A 17,791-nucleotide genomic window follows, 5' to 3' on the forward strand; every position below is an offset into this window, starting at 1 on the left:
GGCACAAAAAAGGGGGCAATGAATCAACAGCAGGTGAATAATCATTTTGATTTATTTTCATGGTAAGAAATAAAAGGTGATGAACATTTAATTTATTTTATTTATTAAGGTGATGATGTGGTTGGAAGCAATAGGTATTGCTGTAAGTAAGCTAGCGTCGGTAGCATCAGATGCTTCCGTGGCGTGCATTGTCTGCGTTAAAAAAATATATATTCATTAAATCTTATACTAAATATTTATTAAATATATCTTGAATATTTATTATTTATATTATTTATTAATTTTATTTTATTAGAAAAATATATATGTACAATAATATAAATATGTATAATATAATCATAATTTTATATTTTTTATTAACTGTTTAATAATTATTTATATTATTATATATATTCGTTTGAATAAATTAATGAATATAATTTTATTAATAATTAATTTATTAATAAATTAATAAATATTAGATCTATAACAATAAATTTTTATATTAATTATAAATATTTCTAATATGTATTATAAAAATATTAATTTTTTTACAAGTAATTAATATTTTTATCTAAAAGTATTAATAAATATCATATATACGATAATAAATATTGCAGTACTAGATAATGAACATTAATATTCATACTAATGAATAATAGATGAAATAAAATGAATATGAACATTAATTGTAATGAATATTAAATTTATAAATAATAAATATTTAAGTAAAAAAATTAATTATTATAAAATATTATATCTAATAGACACCATATATATATAGAAAATAAGTATTTTAGTACATATAAGTGAATAAAAGAATATTAATATATATAGTCTAATAGTTTTTTTTAATGTGTATTACATGCACATCAAAAGAATAATATGGACATGTAAAGTATTAATGACATGCAAGAGAATATTAATAAATAAATAAAATTATATCGATGAACGTTTTCAAATAGAGTAACTCAAAATGATAATTTTTTATTTAAAAATAAAATTTAAATAGACTTCTAAATTTTGCAATTGATGTGAAATAAGCTATTTTGACATTTTTAAACTATTTTAATATAGAACTTGTTCATTCTAATAGGTTACACTCCCTGTATTAAGTAAATAAATTTAATAAAAAGTAATTAAAATTAATTTTAAATTGGAATTTAATAAATAATAATTAGTTATTAATATTAATATTAAAAATTAAATTTTTAATAATTAATTAATTAATTAATTTTATTTTATTTTATTTTTCTTATTTTAGAAAAAAAAAAATTAAACTATTATTAAAAAAGTCAAAAAATTTCTATTTAATCCTACTTGTAAAATTTAGGGCACCTACTAAACTTTTTTCCTTTTGTTGACAGAAAACCGCTACAATGACTTCTGCTCCATGATGAGACGTTCCTTTCATTGTTTCCCATTTTCCTTTCTCAGTTGACTCTTAAAACTTCTTAAAAGTCTTGTGCAGGGACCCGAGTCCTCTAGGCCCACCCACTTTCCCATTAATATTATAAAAAAATTTATTTAGATTCAATGTATATATTTTATATTTTAATATAAAATAATAAATAAACAAATGCAATACATGGTGTGAACCAAAACCCTATTAATAGATAAAAACACATTTCAACCAACTTCCAAAAAAATATAAATTTATATCAAATTATAACTAGTAACTAATTCCAATATTAAAATATTAAAAAAATTCATATAAACAAAAAATCTCAAATAGCTTTGATTATGAGATATATAATTGTCATTATAAAAGAAAATATAATTCCAAATGTAATAGTTAATACTAATAAAATAGAAGTAAGTGGGTTAATTAAGTATCCGAATTCTAAAGAAAAATTATTATTGATAGTCCACAATTATATATTTTATTAAATAAAATTGTAATTTATATGGTGAATATACTTTAAAAATAGTAGATATATATTAGATTTTCTATAAATTTGAACAAAAAATTTCTGATATTATAATCCTCTTACTTGATCCATCAATCATTTTTTCTATTTTTGTTTTACTATGAAAGCTTCTTGGTTTTATTGGTACCAGACTTCTCTTTAAAATTTTGCTGTGATTTCATTCAGTGTTAAAAGTATTTCTTTTTTTCTTTTATTCACTGGGAGTTTTAATAAGTTATGAAGTACGTGATAAAGAGGAGATACTCGTGGTCGAAATTCTTTTTCCAGTTTTACAAAATCATTAAATAAAACTCCTTTCTTTTCTATTTAAAAATTTTATTTTTTTTATTCCAATGGGTTATATCTAACAGATTAAATTTTAAATCTATATTTCTCTGGGTACTTTTATATATACAAAATAAAGGGAGTATCCAATTCTAAACTCTACTTATTTATTAGGCTCAAGGAAGTAAGAACTAGAAATGAGAGACTAGAAAAAAAAAAAAAAAGGATGCGTATACTTTGGAGGTAATTGGAAACGTTACAATTGAATATATTCTCCTTCAAGCATAGAGAAATCAAAAGATTTACGTATCCAAACATTAATTGATGGTTTCTCAGCATATTCTTATTCAAAAATAGGTGAGGATGAATTTTAAATTTTAAATTGAGGACAATTAAACTGAAAATTGTTAAAGTTTAAGAGCCTTGTCGGTGTGTATACATATATATATATATTAAAAAAAATGTTGTACATATCGTTACTCAGGAATTGGGCTATTATTTATTAATCATTCACTTAATTTCTTTTTTTTTTTTTTTCCTGAAGAAACTCAATTATTGATATATAATTTGTTCTCAATCTCTACCCTATTGTTTCTTAACTGTTTCTGGATAGCTTCGTCCCTATTAATATATCCAAACAGTAAACCAAAGAAGAGAGATTAATATGTTGCAGAAAAGATATATAAATAAAACGTCTCCAAGAGAAGAACAATTGGAGCTCAACACGAACATCGAGAACCAAAAAACCAAAAGATAAAAAAGAAAGAAAATGTGGAGTAGTTAATCAGCAGTCCAAAAACAATAAATAGTCATACAAAGTAGGAATATTCAAGGGGGTGAAAATTGAAAGATTCCTGTTTACTAACTAACTCAGTCAAAAAGTCAAAACCAAAAAATAACAGAGTTCAAGAAAACAAAAACTCGATCTCAAATAAATTAAACTTATTTATTACTTTTAAAGGATAAGTCAAAAACCCCAACAGAACAAGATATCAGAGTGCAGTTAAATACGGAACCAGCCTCCTTCCCTTCTTCCATAGTCCGTCCATCCCTGTTTTTCTTTTTCTTTTTCTTTTTGTGCTTCCAGAAACACTCTCTCTTTCTTTCTCTCAAACCAAACACATTGTTATATACATCAACAAACCCTCTTCTTCCATTGCTCACACACAATCTTTTCATTTCTCTCTCTCTCTCTCTCTCCTTTTCTTTTTACTGGGTGTTTTGGTTGTGAGAACAAATCAGGAATCACTCTAACGCACGTACGTTTTAGGTGCTGCTCTTGTTTCTTTTTGCTCTTGCTGTGTGTGTGTATATATATATACAGTGTTTGATTTGGAATATGTATCACTAAGTTAGCTTTTTATTTTTCTTTTGTGAAGCTACTACATGTGTTTCTTGAAGATTATATTACACTATGCTTATTAGAATTTAATTAACTTCTTCTCTTTTTTTTTAGCTGATTTATGTAATTCTGTTTGTTGTTTTTCAAAACTTTCTGCTTTTCAGTGTTCATAATATATATACACGCATACCGATATTCTTGCATATTAAATTATAAAAACCACCTAATACATAAAAGTAATCATAGAAAAATAATTAATAATAGCACACACAAAAGATTTTCTTGATTCTATTTTCACTTGCTGTATAGTTTTTTGATACTTATTGGACGAGCCTGATTCCTTTGTTCTTTTTCCCACTTTCCTGCTTCACCTGTGTTATCGTCGGTGCTATCTTGGACGTGCGGCTCTAGTCTTACTTTTATTACTATTTTTAAAAAAAAAAAATTCATGGACTTGCTTGTGAATTGTGAGATGTGGCCCCAAGACTTTGATTTAAAGACTCACATAGCTTGGAACAATTTTCCTCTCTTCTTGTCCTTTCCGTTACCTGATTTATTTTGTTTCTTGCTAATCTGAATTTCGTACCATCAGGTCTTATGGGACTGCTCAGCAAAAAGACAAGTCTACTCTCTTAACTTTTTAAATATAGCCTTTAGAAGGCTTTTATTCTTCTTAGAGAATGCTGTTCTTAATTTATAAGAAAAATGTTAAATCATTTATGGATGATACGTTTAATAGCCAGCTCCGGTCATTTTTAATATTAACTGGATTCAAATTTAATAGAATTTGATTTTTATTAATAGACATTACAATCAATCTATTTTACTAGTCAGTATTATTTTTTGTCAAAATTTAATAAACTATTAAATTCTATTCAATTGTATATTAGTCCTAGAGTTTGATTTTTGTTTAACTTTTTTCAGGAGAAATCATGGCAGCAGAGCAACTACAAGTGCTTAATGCACTTGATGTGGCCAAAACACAATGGTACCATTTCACGGCAATAGTAATTGCTGGAATGGGATTTTTCACTGATGCATATGATCTTTTCTGCATCTCTTTAGTTACGAAACTATTAGGCAGAATTTATTACTATGAGGAAGGCTCTGCTGATCCTGGAGCTTTACCATCACATGTATCAGCTGCTGTTAATGGTGTTGCTTTCTGTGGAACACTTGCAGGCCAGCTTTTCTTTGGCTGGCTCGGTGATAAAATGGGGAGAAAACGTGTATATGGAATGACTTTGATGCTTATGATTATTTGTTCTATTGCATCTGGTCTTTCTTTTAGTAAAAGTCCTACTGCTGTTATGTCTACCCTTTGCTTTTTCCGGTTCTGGCTCGGTTTTGGCATTGGTGGTGACTACCCGCTTTCTGCTACAATTATGTCCGAGTATGCCAATAAAAGGACTCGTGGAGCTTTTATTGCTGCGGTTTTTGCAATGCAAGGTTTTGGTATATTGGCTGGTGGTATGGTTGCGATCGTAGTATCTGCGGCATTTAAGACCAAATATCATGTCCCAAGTTACGAAATTGATCCCCTTGGTTCTACTGTTCCTCAAACTGATTATGTTTGGAGACTTATCTTGATGTTCGGTGCACTCCCAGCTGCACTTACTTATTACTGGCGTATGAAGATGCCTGAAACTGCACGTTACACTGCATTAGTTGCTAAGAATGCGAAACAAGCTGCTTCTGATATGTCAAAAGTGCTTCAGGTTGATTTCGAAGCAGAACAAGAGAAGGTTGAGCAGATAAGAGGAAATGATTATGGCCTGTTCAGTAAAGAGTTTTTTGCACGACACGGACTTCACTTGCTTGGAACCACAAGCACTTGGTTCTTATTGGACATTGCATTCTACAGTCAGAATCTATTTCAGAAGGATATTTTCACTGCTATTGGATGGATTCCTAAGGCTAAAACGATGAATGCACTTGAAGAAGTCTATAAAATTGGTAGAGCACAAACTCTTATTGCTCTTTGCAGCACAGTTCCAGGGTATTGGTTCACTGTTGCATTAATTGACAAAATAGGAAGGTTTGCAATTCAACTGATGGGATTCTTCTTCATGACAGTATTTATGTTTGCTTTAGCCATACCTTACCATCATTGGACTCTACCACACAACCATATCGGATTCGTAATCATGTATTCATTAACCTTTTTCTTCGCCAATTTCGGTCCAAATGCCACCACATTTGTCGTCCCTGCAGAGATTTTCCCAGCAAGATTAAGGTCAACTTGCCATGGTATATCAGCTGCATCAGGCAAAGCAGGGGCAATGGTGGGCGCATTCGGATTCTTGTACGCAGCTGACGGTATTGGAGTTAGGAATACACTTATAATCCTTGGTGGAATTAACTTCTTGGGAATGTTATTTACATTATTGGTACCTGAATCAAAGGGAAAGTCACTTGAAGAGATGTCTGGTGAAGCTGAGGAAGGAAATGAAATCAAAGAGTCTAGGCATAATGTTGCAGTTTAAAAGGAGGCCATCTTTTTCATGTGATTTTTTAGCATAATATGGAAGAAATTATCAAAGTCAGGTAAGGTAAAACTATGGCTACGCATGTAGGACCTTGTGATGATTTACAGCCTAAGATGTACTAATCTCTTAGGATGATGCTCTCTCTTGGTAGCTTTTAACTACTTTGGTCTTTGTCATCCATTGATAGTATGTTCTCAAGTTTCTCAAGTTGCAAGAAGCAGAAAAAGTAACAAGTTTAGCTTTATGATCCTCATGGTACTTTTCTCATAGATTGTTTCTGTCAATCAGTGTTTGGAAAACATTTCACTTTTTCTTTCTTCTTTTCTCAAAGTATTTTGTTAATTGAGCTCTAATTTAGTCTGGAGATGATTCCGATACCATTGAACCAAAGCTCATCAATCAATTCAGGGCCTTTCACTTTAGCGATTACAGAATCCAAATTCCTGTACTTGTCCAGGGATATCTCTGTGGGCTACTTCGTTAGGTAGGAAGAAAGTATGAGCTTCCTCTTCTGTTTGCCTCTTTCGTTGATTGATTCGATGCATCTTTCTCTGGATGTCTCAATGGGTTCAAGTTTGATTTTTTGAAGTGTGAAATTGTCAGAAGGAACCATTTGCTAAATCCTGTAATGCATTCTGTTGCAAGCAACCATGTCTGCCTGCTATATAGAATTGAAGAAGTGAGAGAATATCTGTAGAAAATTTTTCAATGAGTTTGAAACAAGCGTCTTATTGTTGTAGTCCCTGCACCCTACTACATCTTTTTTGCCTTTCAGATTGTAGCAAGAGAAACTTTTCAGATTGTAGCAAGCATCTTTATGAGCTCATATGTACATAATTTGTCAATTTTCCTTACAGTTTGTAAGATTCTTGAATACCCATTTGGAAGAATCCTAATCTGATTAGATTATTTCTTCCATTTTTCTGGAGTCCTATTTTTAGCAACCAATTTGGAAAAGACGATCTACATTTTCTATTATAATCCCATTTATTGAATGAATGTGGGAAAGTTTCATCGGAAATCCAACACAATTCAGTTTCTTTAATACTATATTTGATGAAAATCCATTAAGAAATTTATTTTATTTAAAAAAAATATGAAAAATAATGTAAAATAAAAATAATAAAATTTAAAGAGATATTTTAATACTATAAATTACTAATGTGAAATTCATTTGAAATTTTTTTCTTTTTTGTCAGAATTTAATTTAACTATAATTAGTTTTATATAAAATTTTAAATTAATTTTTACTTCATTCAAAATATATAAATTTTAGATTTATAAATAAATTTTATGGACTTTAATCAAACACATGCTAAGTTAATTTGTCGGTACCCTTAATAATTAGACTTTCAACCATACAAATATTTATATTCATAACTCAATATTGACTTATAAAAAGATAATAATAAATCATACTGAAAAAGGTCCAAAATTTAAACTATTAATTTTTTTCAATAGATAGTTATTCAATTCCAATAATACACTAATTTTTAATTTTTAATTTCTCAAAATATATTACTAAATATTTCAAGCCGACTAATATTTTTTATTTTAAATCTATACAATTCTGAATGTAAAAAAATTTATAAGAAGGTTTTGAACACACACAATATAAATTATATAGTTCAAATTAACTGAATTTTTTTTATTTATTTTAGCTCTATCTTTATTGCTTGATTATTTCAAAAAGTTACTGGTAAAATCTTTTTTAATAGCAGACCCAAGTTGGTCAAAATCTTACATTCAATTCAATTTTAAGACTCAACCAATCCTATTCAAATCTAGCCCAACCCAAAATAATATTCTTTTTTTATTTTTTTTTGTCACATCACTCTTTCGAATTTTGGCATGCTTTATTCATAGGCAAAGTGCTTTTCTTTTCTTTTTATTTTATTTTATAGATTCCTCCATTCTATGGCAGGAGATTACATGCAAAGCTTTTCGAATCACCTATGGAAATTACTTCATCAATTATATATATTTTTTAAAATATATTTCGAGAAAAGCCGATAATATTTGATAGACTGATAACAAGTTAAAGCATCTTCAGGCAATCAATTATATGGAATTACGGAAATATCACATGATACGATGCATAAATTATTTTTACGAAAATACATATTATATAACTGTTTTATATAGTAACTACCATTCCAAGTATTAGGTTAGCTTCTCACTTTTCTTTTTCCCATCTATTTACTGAAAAGAAAATGTTATACAAATACATCCTACTATTTTTTTTATTATATTTTTTGCCCATTTATGTGGCATTCACTATTTTACAAAATTAATTTTTGATTTTAAAATATTAAAGAATAATTTTATAAAAATAGTAAATACCATATTGCATGGATAAAAAATAAGATAAAAATGGTGAATTGTGTAGCATTACTTTTACTAAAAAAATTTATTTAACTATTTGAATTGTAGAACATAAACTCAGTTATTCAGCATATCAATAATATAAATTAAAATTTTTTTATAACCATATATTTATGACGGAGTCAAATTTATGATTATGAGAAATTTATAATTTAATAAGAATTTAAAATTATTTCTTTTTAATTTAATATCTAATTTCTTTTGACAAAATAATAACTAAGTTAATATATTTTAATATCTTACTATATCATACAAATAAAATAGAAAAGATTAAAAAAAAAAACATCAACATTATATATTTTTTTTTTGAAAAGAAAAAAACATATATATAGAAATATTTTCTTAAAAATTTTGTAGTTTATTATGATATAAAACTTATTTATATTTTCAACTGGTTTAAATTGGAAACAAATTCTTTTGTAATTGAATAAAAGATTATTTGTGTATAAAATTATAACTGCAGAGAAATAATATAAGTGGGGTGGGCTAAAAAGTAGTTTGAAATGGGTTTGTAATATGTGCGTCCTCTTCACACTTTGGGTGGATCGTTGTATCACTTTGCATGTGTAAGCTTTAATTAAGAACTTTTGTATTTCTTATCTTAAATTACGCCTTTTCTTCTCTGTTTCTTTTTTTCTTTTTCTTTTTTCCGAAAAAGTTTCAGCTCCGCCTCCTCTTTTATTTTCTACTTTTCTTTTTTCCTTTTCTTTAACTGATTTACTTTTGCAACTTTTCCTATAAAATTCTTTTATTAATCCTGTTAAAATTCTTAATTATTGTCATTATTCTTTTAATCGTAGAATATATTAGTATTCTTTTTAGATTAGTCTTCTTTTCTAAAAACTTTGTGATAAAAGTAATTATAACAATTAATATTATACTAAAAAGTTATATATTAAGTAAATTATATATATATATAATTTATATTATAGATAAATAAAATGTACAATTAACATAATTATTTTTGACTGAATTTACGATGCCTGTTCAAAAGTCAGTTTCTTTTGCTGGCTTTTTATGTTTAACTATTAAGTTACTTGCCTACGGTGCTACCGTTTTTTAATATTTTAATTATGAATATTCTAAATTATTTATTATATCGAAATATAAATAAAATATATATTAATCAGTAAATTAATCGTGTTAAAAATACTAACTCATAATTATAAATTTATTAAATAAATAATATATAATGGTCGATACAGTAACGAAAAAATAGAAATTTATAGTTGTACTTCGTGAAAACCGACTTCTTTATTTGAAATATATTAAATAAAAATAATAATATATCATAAACTACCTAATATAAAAAGATGTAACATATTAATTTTTTAATATAATAAACATATTGTATTAATTATATTATTAATGGATTAATATTGTATTTATTTATCTGATTATCGGATCGATATAATAATAATTAATATTTTAAATTTCGACTTTAATTGTTTTTACTATTCTATTTATCTTATTACATTTAGTATTATCAGGTTTAAATTTAATTTATTATTTTAGTAACTATATATTAAGTAGATAATTATTTGTATGCATACGCATCATCTATCCTCCCTACAAAGTTTGATGTATTTTTTCATTTTTACTAATATCAAACATATGCTTATAGAAAAATAGTTTCAAAGCACTTTGATCCATCAATAGAGTTAAAAAGTCAAGATGGTTTCTTTCATTGTTTTAAAAAATTTGTTAATTATTTTGTTTTATTATTGAAATTAAGATTTTTTCTAAAAAAAAATAATTAATAAGCTAATAACTATGTTTAGCTGAAATAATTAAAAAAAAAAAACATATTTTTCAGATGAAGCTAAAATTTGAGCAAAACAATTAAAATAAAACTCTGTCTTGTAACTCTATCCAAAATGGTTTGATGTTTCTGTATTAGGAGACACCACCAAAAGTAAGTTATTTTTGTTGAATTGGATAAATTAATCTTACCTCACTAGCTTAAATATAATAAATTATATATAATTTTACTAAATTATAATAAATAAATAAATTATTATTTAGAGTTTTTTTTTTCATTTTTACTAAAAAAACTCTTCTGTTTTTCTTTTTTCTTTTTTATAAGTAAAAATAATGTTGATTTTTATGAAAGTTTATCATTCAATATACTTATGACAAATATTAAAATATTTTTATGATTGACATAAATATTTATTATTTATAACTATAATATAATGAATATTTATTAATCAATTTAAATTAATATAAATAATATAAACATAATATAATTGTCTTTATAGTTAGTAAATAAAAAAGATATCAAGCTAAAACTATATTATAAATATATTTTAGCAAATAAAAATCCAATATAAATTAATAAAAATACAGGTTTAATAAATATAAATTCTTTAAAAAGAAACCCATCAATTTTCTAACCGACGTGTGATATCTTGCGGACCATAATGCATAATGGTCTAAATACCATAATATAAGAGTTCGTATCTTTCTGTTGGGAGATATTTTCTCATACAAAAATGATACACATTTTTATTATCAAATTCAAATATTTATATTTTCTCACATTTTTTGTTATCAAACTCAAAACACTAATATTTTCTAATTTCAAATATTTATATTTTCTCACATTTTTGTTATCAAACTCAAAATACTAATATTTTCTAATTTAAAATGCTACACATTCTTGCTATCAAACTGAGACACTTACATTTTTTATATAAATATTAAGAAATATTACTGTAGTATTTAGTTGACTTTTCTTATATAACTTATGTTGTAATTTCTCTAACATAGAAGAATCTCGTTTTTGTTGGCTAAGAATTAGCTATGTTTATTTCCTATATAGACTTGTACAGCTCTATATATTCTTTGTATTATCATTGTTATCAATATACAGAAACTTTCAATCTACTATTCTCTCTTCAAATTCTTTATTTTAGCAATAAAAGGCTAGACATTCTTGTTCTCATATTCAAAATACTTAGTAAGAATATGGTAGTTCATATATCTGGACAAATGCTGGAGTTTTCTGTCAAAAAAATGAAAAAAAAAAAACGTTCGAGTTAAATTCATAATGTAGCTTATCTAAAAAAAGGAAAAGGAAACACCTGTCCAAGAATGAGAATTTAGAAATTAGTGGGGAGATAAAAACAATTCAAATTATTTAGTATTTGGAGAGATTCAAATCATAATATTCACTTTTGAAAAGATTATGAGTTTCTTTTATATATATTGGAGAATAGTGTATTTTCACTTGTATAAGAAATGAATGGACATGTTTTCTAGTTTTATGTGGGATTCTGAGGTTAAACTATATATGTTTTTTAAGGCCAAATTGTCTGCGTATAAGGTACAAGTTAAAGGGAAACCTCACCATCAAAATGGCTGGTACAGTTCCTCCCAATTACCCTACCGAATATCTATAATGCAATTTTGGCGTACCATGAAATTGGCCCTTGGCTGCCTACAAGCACATAACCAAAACTCGAACTAGTATCCCACAGCAAAACCTTTGTGGGCTACCATTGCTTGCTTTACTTTGCAACAATGCCTTATTATGGTCCCAATCTGAAACCTTTTTTGGTATCATTTTAGGGCTCATTGATATAGACCTACACTGCCACAGGCCACAGCCTATGGCCACTGTAGCCCTCAAGAATACAAAATTTAAAGCTTGATATTTGGATAATTTAAAGATGTACAGTGACATTTGTCCAAGTGTAGAGATAGTATATAGCCTTCTTCCAATTATCGATAAGAAATGTTTGGATCCAAAAATTCCATTTAACAGGTAGCTGAACATTTGAGTCTTCATTAATTATGTTAGCAGTCACTTGTGTGCCTTTACACATATGATATCTAGGACCATACAAAGCAGATACCAACTATGCTATCATTGCCCTAGAAGTTTAATAGCATTAGTAGAAGAAAATTAAAGAGTTCAAATCTTGATAATCCATAACATAATAACATTGACAGTCATATATATAAATATCATCAAGAAATGGATGAGGGCAGAAGAACTTTCTTTCAAGACATCAAACTAACACGATTGCTCAAACCCCAATTTTCTACTTCATCCATGCAAAAGAAGAGTGTTGGACCACCTCTATAGAATTAGGGCAGACTACCCTTTTGTCCATTTTTATTATCAGCCGAGTACACTGAGGCACCACTAAGTTTTGCAGACACAAGAATTGAATACTGAGTGTGACATTTAGCGACCCCAACATCTCAAGCAATCAACTTGACATGCAATTGAATGGTCTTCAACCCACGAGTACGTACTTTCACAATGTATAATGTATTAATTTCATTTGCTGTGGGGGGGTTTCAATATTCTCAGAAAGAGGAAAAAGAAGAAGAAATACATATATGTGGAGTTATATAATACAAGCAAAAGTTATGGATGTTATATGCTTTGTCCACCCAAAAGAAAATCTAGAACATGGGTCATAGCTCACAAGACTGATCTGTTCTTTGACGTATATGTATATTCTAGTAGTTTAAATTTTCTTTTTTTCTAAAATTAAATATTGTGATTCTGGTAGTCGTTAAAACAGTTGGATAGCCTACATCCAATTTTGTTTTTATTTAGAAAAAAATTCAAATTCGATTTTTGATCTCGATATGATCGTTTCAACAATGAATCATGTTTAAATTTTAAACTTTGATACTCGCTACTGATAAACAACTTTATCCTTTAATTAACCTTCATCAAGATGTATATAACAAGCAATTATTCAATTAAACAATGCATGATTTGATTATCCCTATCTGGCCACATTCTAAAGGAGACATACAGATTCTCAAAAAAAGAAAAAAAAAAAAAGTGGAATACAGATTAGGATAAACAGCAAGAAATTATGTAATATGAAACAGATGAGATATTTGTATATCAACTCATTCTTTCTTAACAGAAGATATATTATTATTATTATTATTATCATAAAGAGAAGATACCATATTCTCTCTGTACAAACTCATTCACTAAAAGATTATTAGAGCATTGCATATTTAATATAATCTCATATATAATAATTTTAATTAAAAGGTTTAGAATAAAGAAAAGGAAACTCGTTAACAGAAAGTCCTCTTAATTTGTACATACAAACAAAACTTGCTTCTTCCCAGAAACAAAAGCACATCCTCTTAAAACTATTAGGATAGAGACTCTGTTCCGTCTCATCCCCTAAAGCAGCAGCAGCAGTATTATACTATATACCCTAATACACCTATACAAAAAGGCTTATGTACTCTTAGCTACCTAACAGCTCATGATCCTTGATCCATTCTCTTCATGTTACATATTCACTCATCCTCCTACACTTGTTATCCATGGATGCCCTGTAAAAAGAAAATAGATTAATTACGACACCATTTAATTCCAAAAAAACCTATAATAAAAATAATTATCATTATTTAATGTTTATGCAGATAGCTGATCATTAAGGAAAGTTTTGGCATGAAAGAAATGATTTAGATTATACAACAGCTTAATAATTTGATATACTTACTTAAAACTTGATCAGCAGAGAATCTCTTGAAAACATCTTTACAAAGTATCCTCCTCAACAAATCCTTAACGGCCGGCGAGACTCCGTGAAATGACCTGACAGGAAACCTAAGATTGGCTCTCAAAACAGCATCAAAGATCTCCACAGCAGTCTCACCATAAAACGGAGGAAATCCAGCTAACATTACATACAAAATTACACCAGCGCTCCAAACATCAACCTTCTCTGCATACTCTCTACCACTCAAAATCTCAGGCGCTACATAATACGGCGTTCCTACAACACCGTTTAGCATTCCTCCTTCTTCCGTAATCACCTCAGCCGATCCAAAATCGGCCAACTTTATCAAATTCCTCGAGTCCAACAGTATATTATCCGGCTTCAAATCTCGGTGGACGACGCCGTATTTATGACAGTGTGAAACCGCTCTCATTATCTGAATAAAAAAAACTCTGGCGACGCTCTCGGTCAGAACGCCGCCGCTGGAGATTATTAAGCTATGGAGGTCTTGGTTCGAGCATAAGTCTATCACCATGTGGAGATGCGTGTCGTCTTCGTAGAGATTGTGAAGTTGGATTATGTGAGGATGCGGGGAGAGATGGCGCAGAATCTTTGGTTCTGAAAGAAGGCATTGTGCGTCGAGCGTGTCGCCGGAGGTGAGACTTTTATCGATGGATTTAACGGCGAAGGTGTGACCGGTGGAACGTGATGTGCATTTGAAGACGGTGCCGAATCGTCCACGGCCTATTTCTTCGCTTATTAGGTACTCTCTGTTTAACGCTTGGCTCATTACTGTATGTATGTTGTGTTTTTCTGGTGCTCTCTGTTTTGGTGTCTTTACACATAGGTATGGCATGTTTGCTAAATATATGCCCTCTTTCGTGGGATTATTTTTTCTTTTCAAAACCTAACAGGTAAAGGAATGTTTCCAGGAATATCCCAATTTCAAGTACTAGCGAATAGGGATTCGACAACTGTGAGATCGAACGGCTTGTAATGAGTTTTATTAAAGTTAAAGAGGTGCTGGATTACAGACAGGTCGATCTGTTTAACAGTGGAATTCCAAATATGACCTTTTCTTTTTTCTGATAGAAAGTTTTTTTTGTTCAAGGCATTGGATTTCCGTACTTTGGTAGATGAAAATCGTACACAGTAGGATTGAAATAATGATGCCACTCTTTACTTCAAATCCTCGCCGTCCACGTTTTTGGATGTACTGACATGTTTTATTATACCTCTTTTTTTCTTTTTTCATTTTACTTTAGTTATTTTTTAATATATTCTTCTAGAATTAGATTTTTTTAAAATATATTTAGAAATTTTACTATCACATTATTGTGAAACTCTATTATAATAGATATATATTATAAATAATTAATCGGATATTATTTTAAATATATATATTTTTATTAATTTATATTTTTAATAAATTTAAATATAATTTTTAATTATTTATACATAATTTTTAAATAAATTTTATGATTATAAAACATTACTGATTAAATTTTAAAAATAAATAATTTTTTAATAAAATAATATATTTAATTAATCAATAATTAAATATTATTATATAACTTATTAATATAGCATCTAATTATATTTATAATTTAAAATAAATTTAATTTTTATTAATTTATATAATATCATACACTTATAGTACAGTAAAATAACTTTTAATTTGGATACTGTATTCTAAATTGATAAAAAATAATAACTTTAAATAATTTAATATTTATAAATCATATAATATTTAAATATAAAATATTTATATGATTCGCTTTTATATTTATTATGGTTAACATATAGATAAATTTTGTTTATGATATACAGTAATTCGAGTGAGTTATCGTGACATCAACATTAGTTAATAATGCTTTTTATTACTTGTGAGCAGTATCTTTAGTTTATCATACAGGAAGCATGTCCATTTGTTAAGTATATGATGCTTAATAATAATTAGTATAAATTTAAACAAAATAATCCATGTATTATTTTCTGTAAGCTAAGAAAGAATTAAGGATAATTAGTAAGATATAAATATATTTATGGTCATGCAAGAACTTCTTCCAAATTATGCGCAACATTTATGAGAAAAATATGCAAGAAATCCAGAAAAAAAAAAAAGAAAGATAATTTAAACAGCTAATTAGCGTTTATTTTCAATTTTATTTTATCAAGGTTGGCAAGTCCAATGCACGTTATGCATGATTTACCAGGTGAAAACCATGTTTGTTTCTTGAATACGTTTATCTTTCTTTTTTTTTCTTTTCCTTCGTGAACAACATTTTTAATTTACACTAATTTAAATCAGCGAGTTTGTATAGTATTAGGTGGCATGTATTTGATAAATTAAACCTATAGTTTTATCACTCACTTTGTGTGATCCACGACCCACAAAAATGCTAATACAGACCATTGACACATAATGGTGTCTGATTCAGATTCAGATTCAGATTTCAGGACTTTAGAAGAGTGCACTTCTAAACAAAAACTTACACTTCCTGTTTGAATATTAAAAGCAAAGCAACATACGATATTCTGCCACATTTTGGCCACCACCACCATAAATATATAACACTAGTTATAGGCTTAACGTTAACTACAAAGCTTCTTTAGCCAGCTAGTGGGGTTGGGGGGGACCTTTAAGAGATTTAGGAGACAAAAGAAGAATTTGTGAAAAGGAATTGTGATTATATGAGGCTTTGCTTTTCATGACTTTTGGAGGAAGCAAAGGGTTGTGGAAATAGATTATCAATTATACATCTCCTGGCTTTACCTTTGTTGATGTTGATATGCTACGGAATCCGGACAATGCAAGGTACAGTGGAAGGACGATCACCAGAGGATGTGTTCCAATTTTTATTTTTTTTCTACCTTTTTATCAGGTCAAAAGGGTATTTTTCATGTTGGACCATTCATCAAATTTGTGATGGGTAGTTAGTAGCAGAAACAAGTATCTTATGCTACCTAATTTTTCTTCCCTCAAAAGCATATTAATTTTCTTATAATAATTGAGCTTGCTTTTATTGTGCACTTGATATTATATAGACAATAAATTACCCTTTTTATGGTCTATTTAATCTTTAAACTCCTCCAGAGGAAGAAATCAATTGAGCTATGTATAAACAAAGAATGCGGAAACGACTATTATATGGGTTTTCTTTTTCAATCATATCATCAATCTGCTTTAGAAAAATAAGATGCTATGGAATTCTTTATTTCATATATCCTCTGCATCGAACCCCTTCGAGTGGAAGCTGAATCTTGGATTTCCTTATTAATTATTCTTTCAAGAACAAATCCCCTTTTATAAGAATAAAATAAATAAAACCAGTAGATTATAAGGAAGAAAGAGGGCCAAGAGGGTCTTTATTTCAAAGCAGAGTCGGTTCGCACTTGACAGCCAGTAGTAGTAGTAGTAGTAGTAGTAGTACAGGCAAGTTTCTAGAACAAGAATTGGAATTAATTCAAAGGTCAATAATCTTTTGTTTCTTTAATTTCTTTTGGTTTAGATTTACTTGTTTATTCGATTTAATTTGACTCGACATCATAAACCTAGACCAATAAGGACCTGTTTGTACTGATATTTTCTCAAATAATTATTATTTTCTTTGCTTAAACGCTATCCCACATATGACAATTCATGATAAAACCACACCAACCAACTGAAGCAGATTTCAATTAGTTTACAAAAGTTTAGGTGTAATAATGTTGATAGACTCGTCTAATTCTGTTTAAAACTTTCCTAGATTCTTACAATATAAGACTGCCAGAGCTGATGCATAATCACGTATGGCCAGGCAATCGGGAGGGACTACTATAAAAATATGCATGAAAAGTGAGCATGCATTGTTGTCGGCTTGCTGGGCTGGAAAATATCAATACTGCTCTAATTCTTGGGCGGTT

At 28.3% G+C, this 17,791-nt stretch overlaps 2 protein-coding genes across 3 annotated transcripts; one reads left to right on the top strand and one right to left on the bottom strand.

Moving 5' to 3' along the window:
* Positions 1-3,141: 3,141 nt before the first annotated feature.
* LOC8258352 (low affinity inorganic phosphate transporter 1) lies at positions 3,142-6,861 on the top strand. Of its 2 annotated transcripts, none has more exons than XM_015726839.3 (2): positions 3,142-3,433; positions 4,441-6,861. In XM_015726839.3, the coding sequence occupies exon 2, from the start codon at positions 4,449-4,451 to the stop codon at positions 6,000-6,002; it is 1,554 nt and encodes a 517-aa protein (XP_015582325.2). In that variant the 5' UTR covers positions 3,142-3,433; positions 4,441-4,448; the 3' UTR covers positions 6,003-6,861. The 2 variants fall into 2 exon arrangements, with proteins under 2 accessions (XP_015582325.2, XP_002531531.2); XM_002531485.4 differs by having other exon boundaries at positions 3,143-3,444.
* A 6,540-nt stretch (positions 6,862-13,401) lies between these two features.
* On the bottom strand, positions 13,402-14,848 carry LOC8258351 (phosphoenolpyruvate carboxylase kinase 1). The gene is made up of 2 exons (XM_002531484.4): positions 13,886-14,848; positions 13,402-13,715 (listed from the first exon to the last, which is right to left on the bottom strand). The coding sequence occupies exons 1-2, from the start codon at positions 14,739-14,741 to the stop codon at positions 13,684-13,686; spliced, it is 888 nt and encodes a 295-aa protein (XP_002531530.3). The 5' UTR covers positions 14,742-14,848; the 3' UTR covers positions 13,402-13,683.
* Between the last annotated feature and the right edge of the window lie 2,943 nt (positions 14,849-17,791).

The sequence above is a fragment of the Ricinus communis genome, chromosome 9, assembly GCF_019578655.1.
Source record: "Ricinus communis isolate WT05 ecotype wild-type chromosome 9, ASM1957865v1, whole genome shotgun sequence".
Taxonomy (NCBI): Eukaryota; Viridiplantae; Streptophyta; class Magnoliopsida; order Malpighiales; family Euphorbiaceae; genus Ricinus; species Ricinus communis.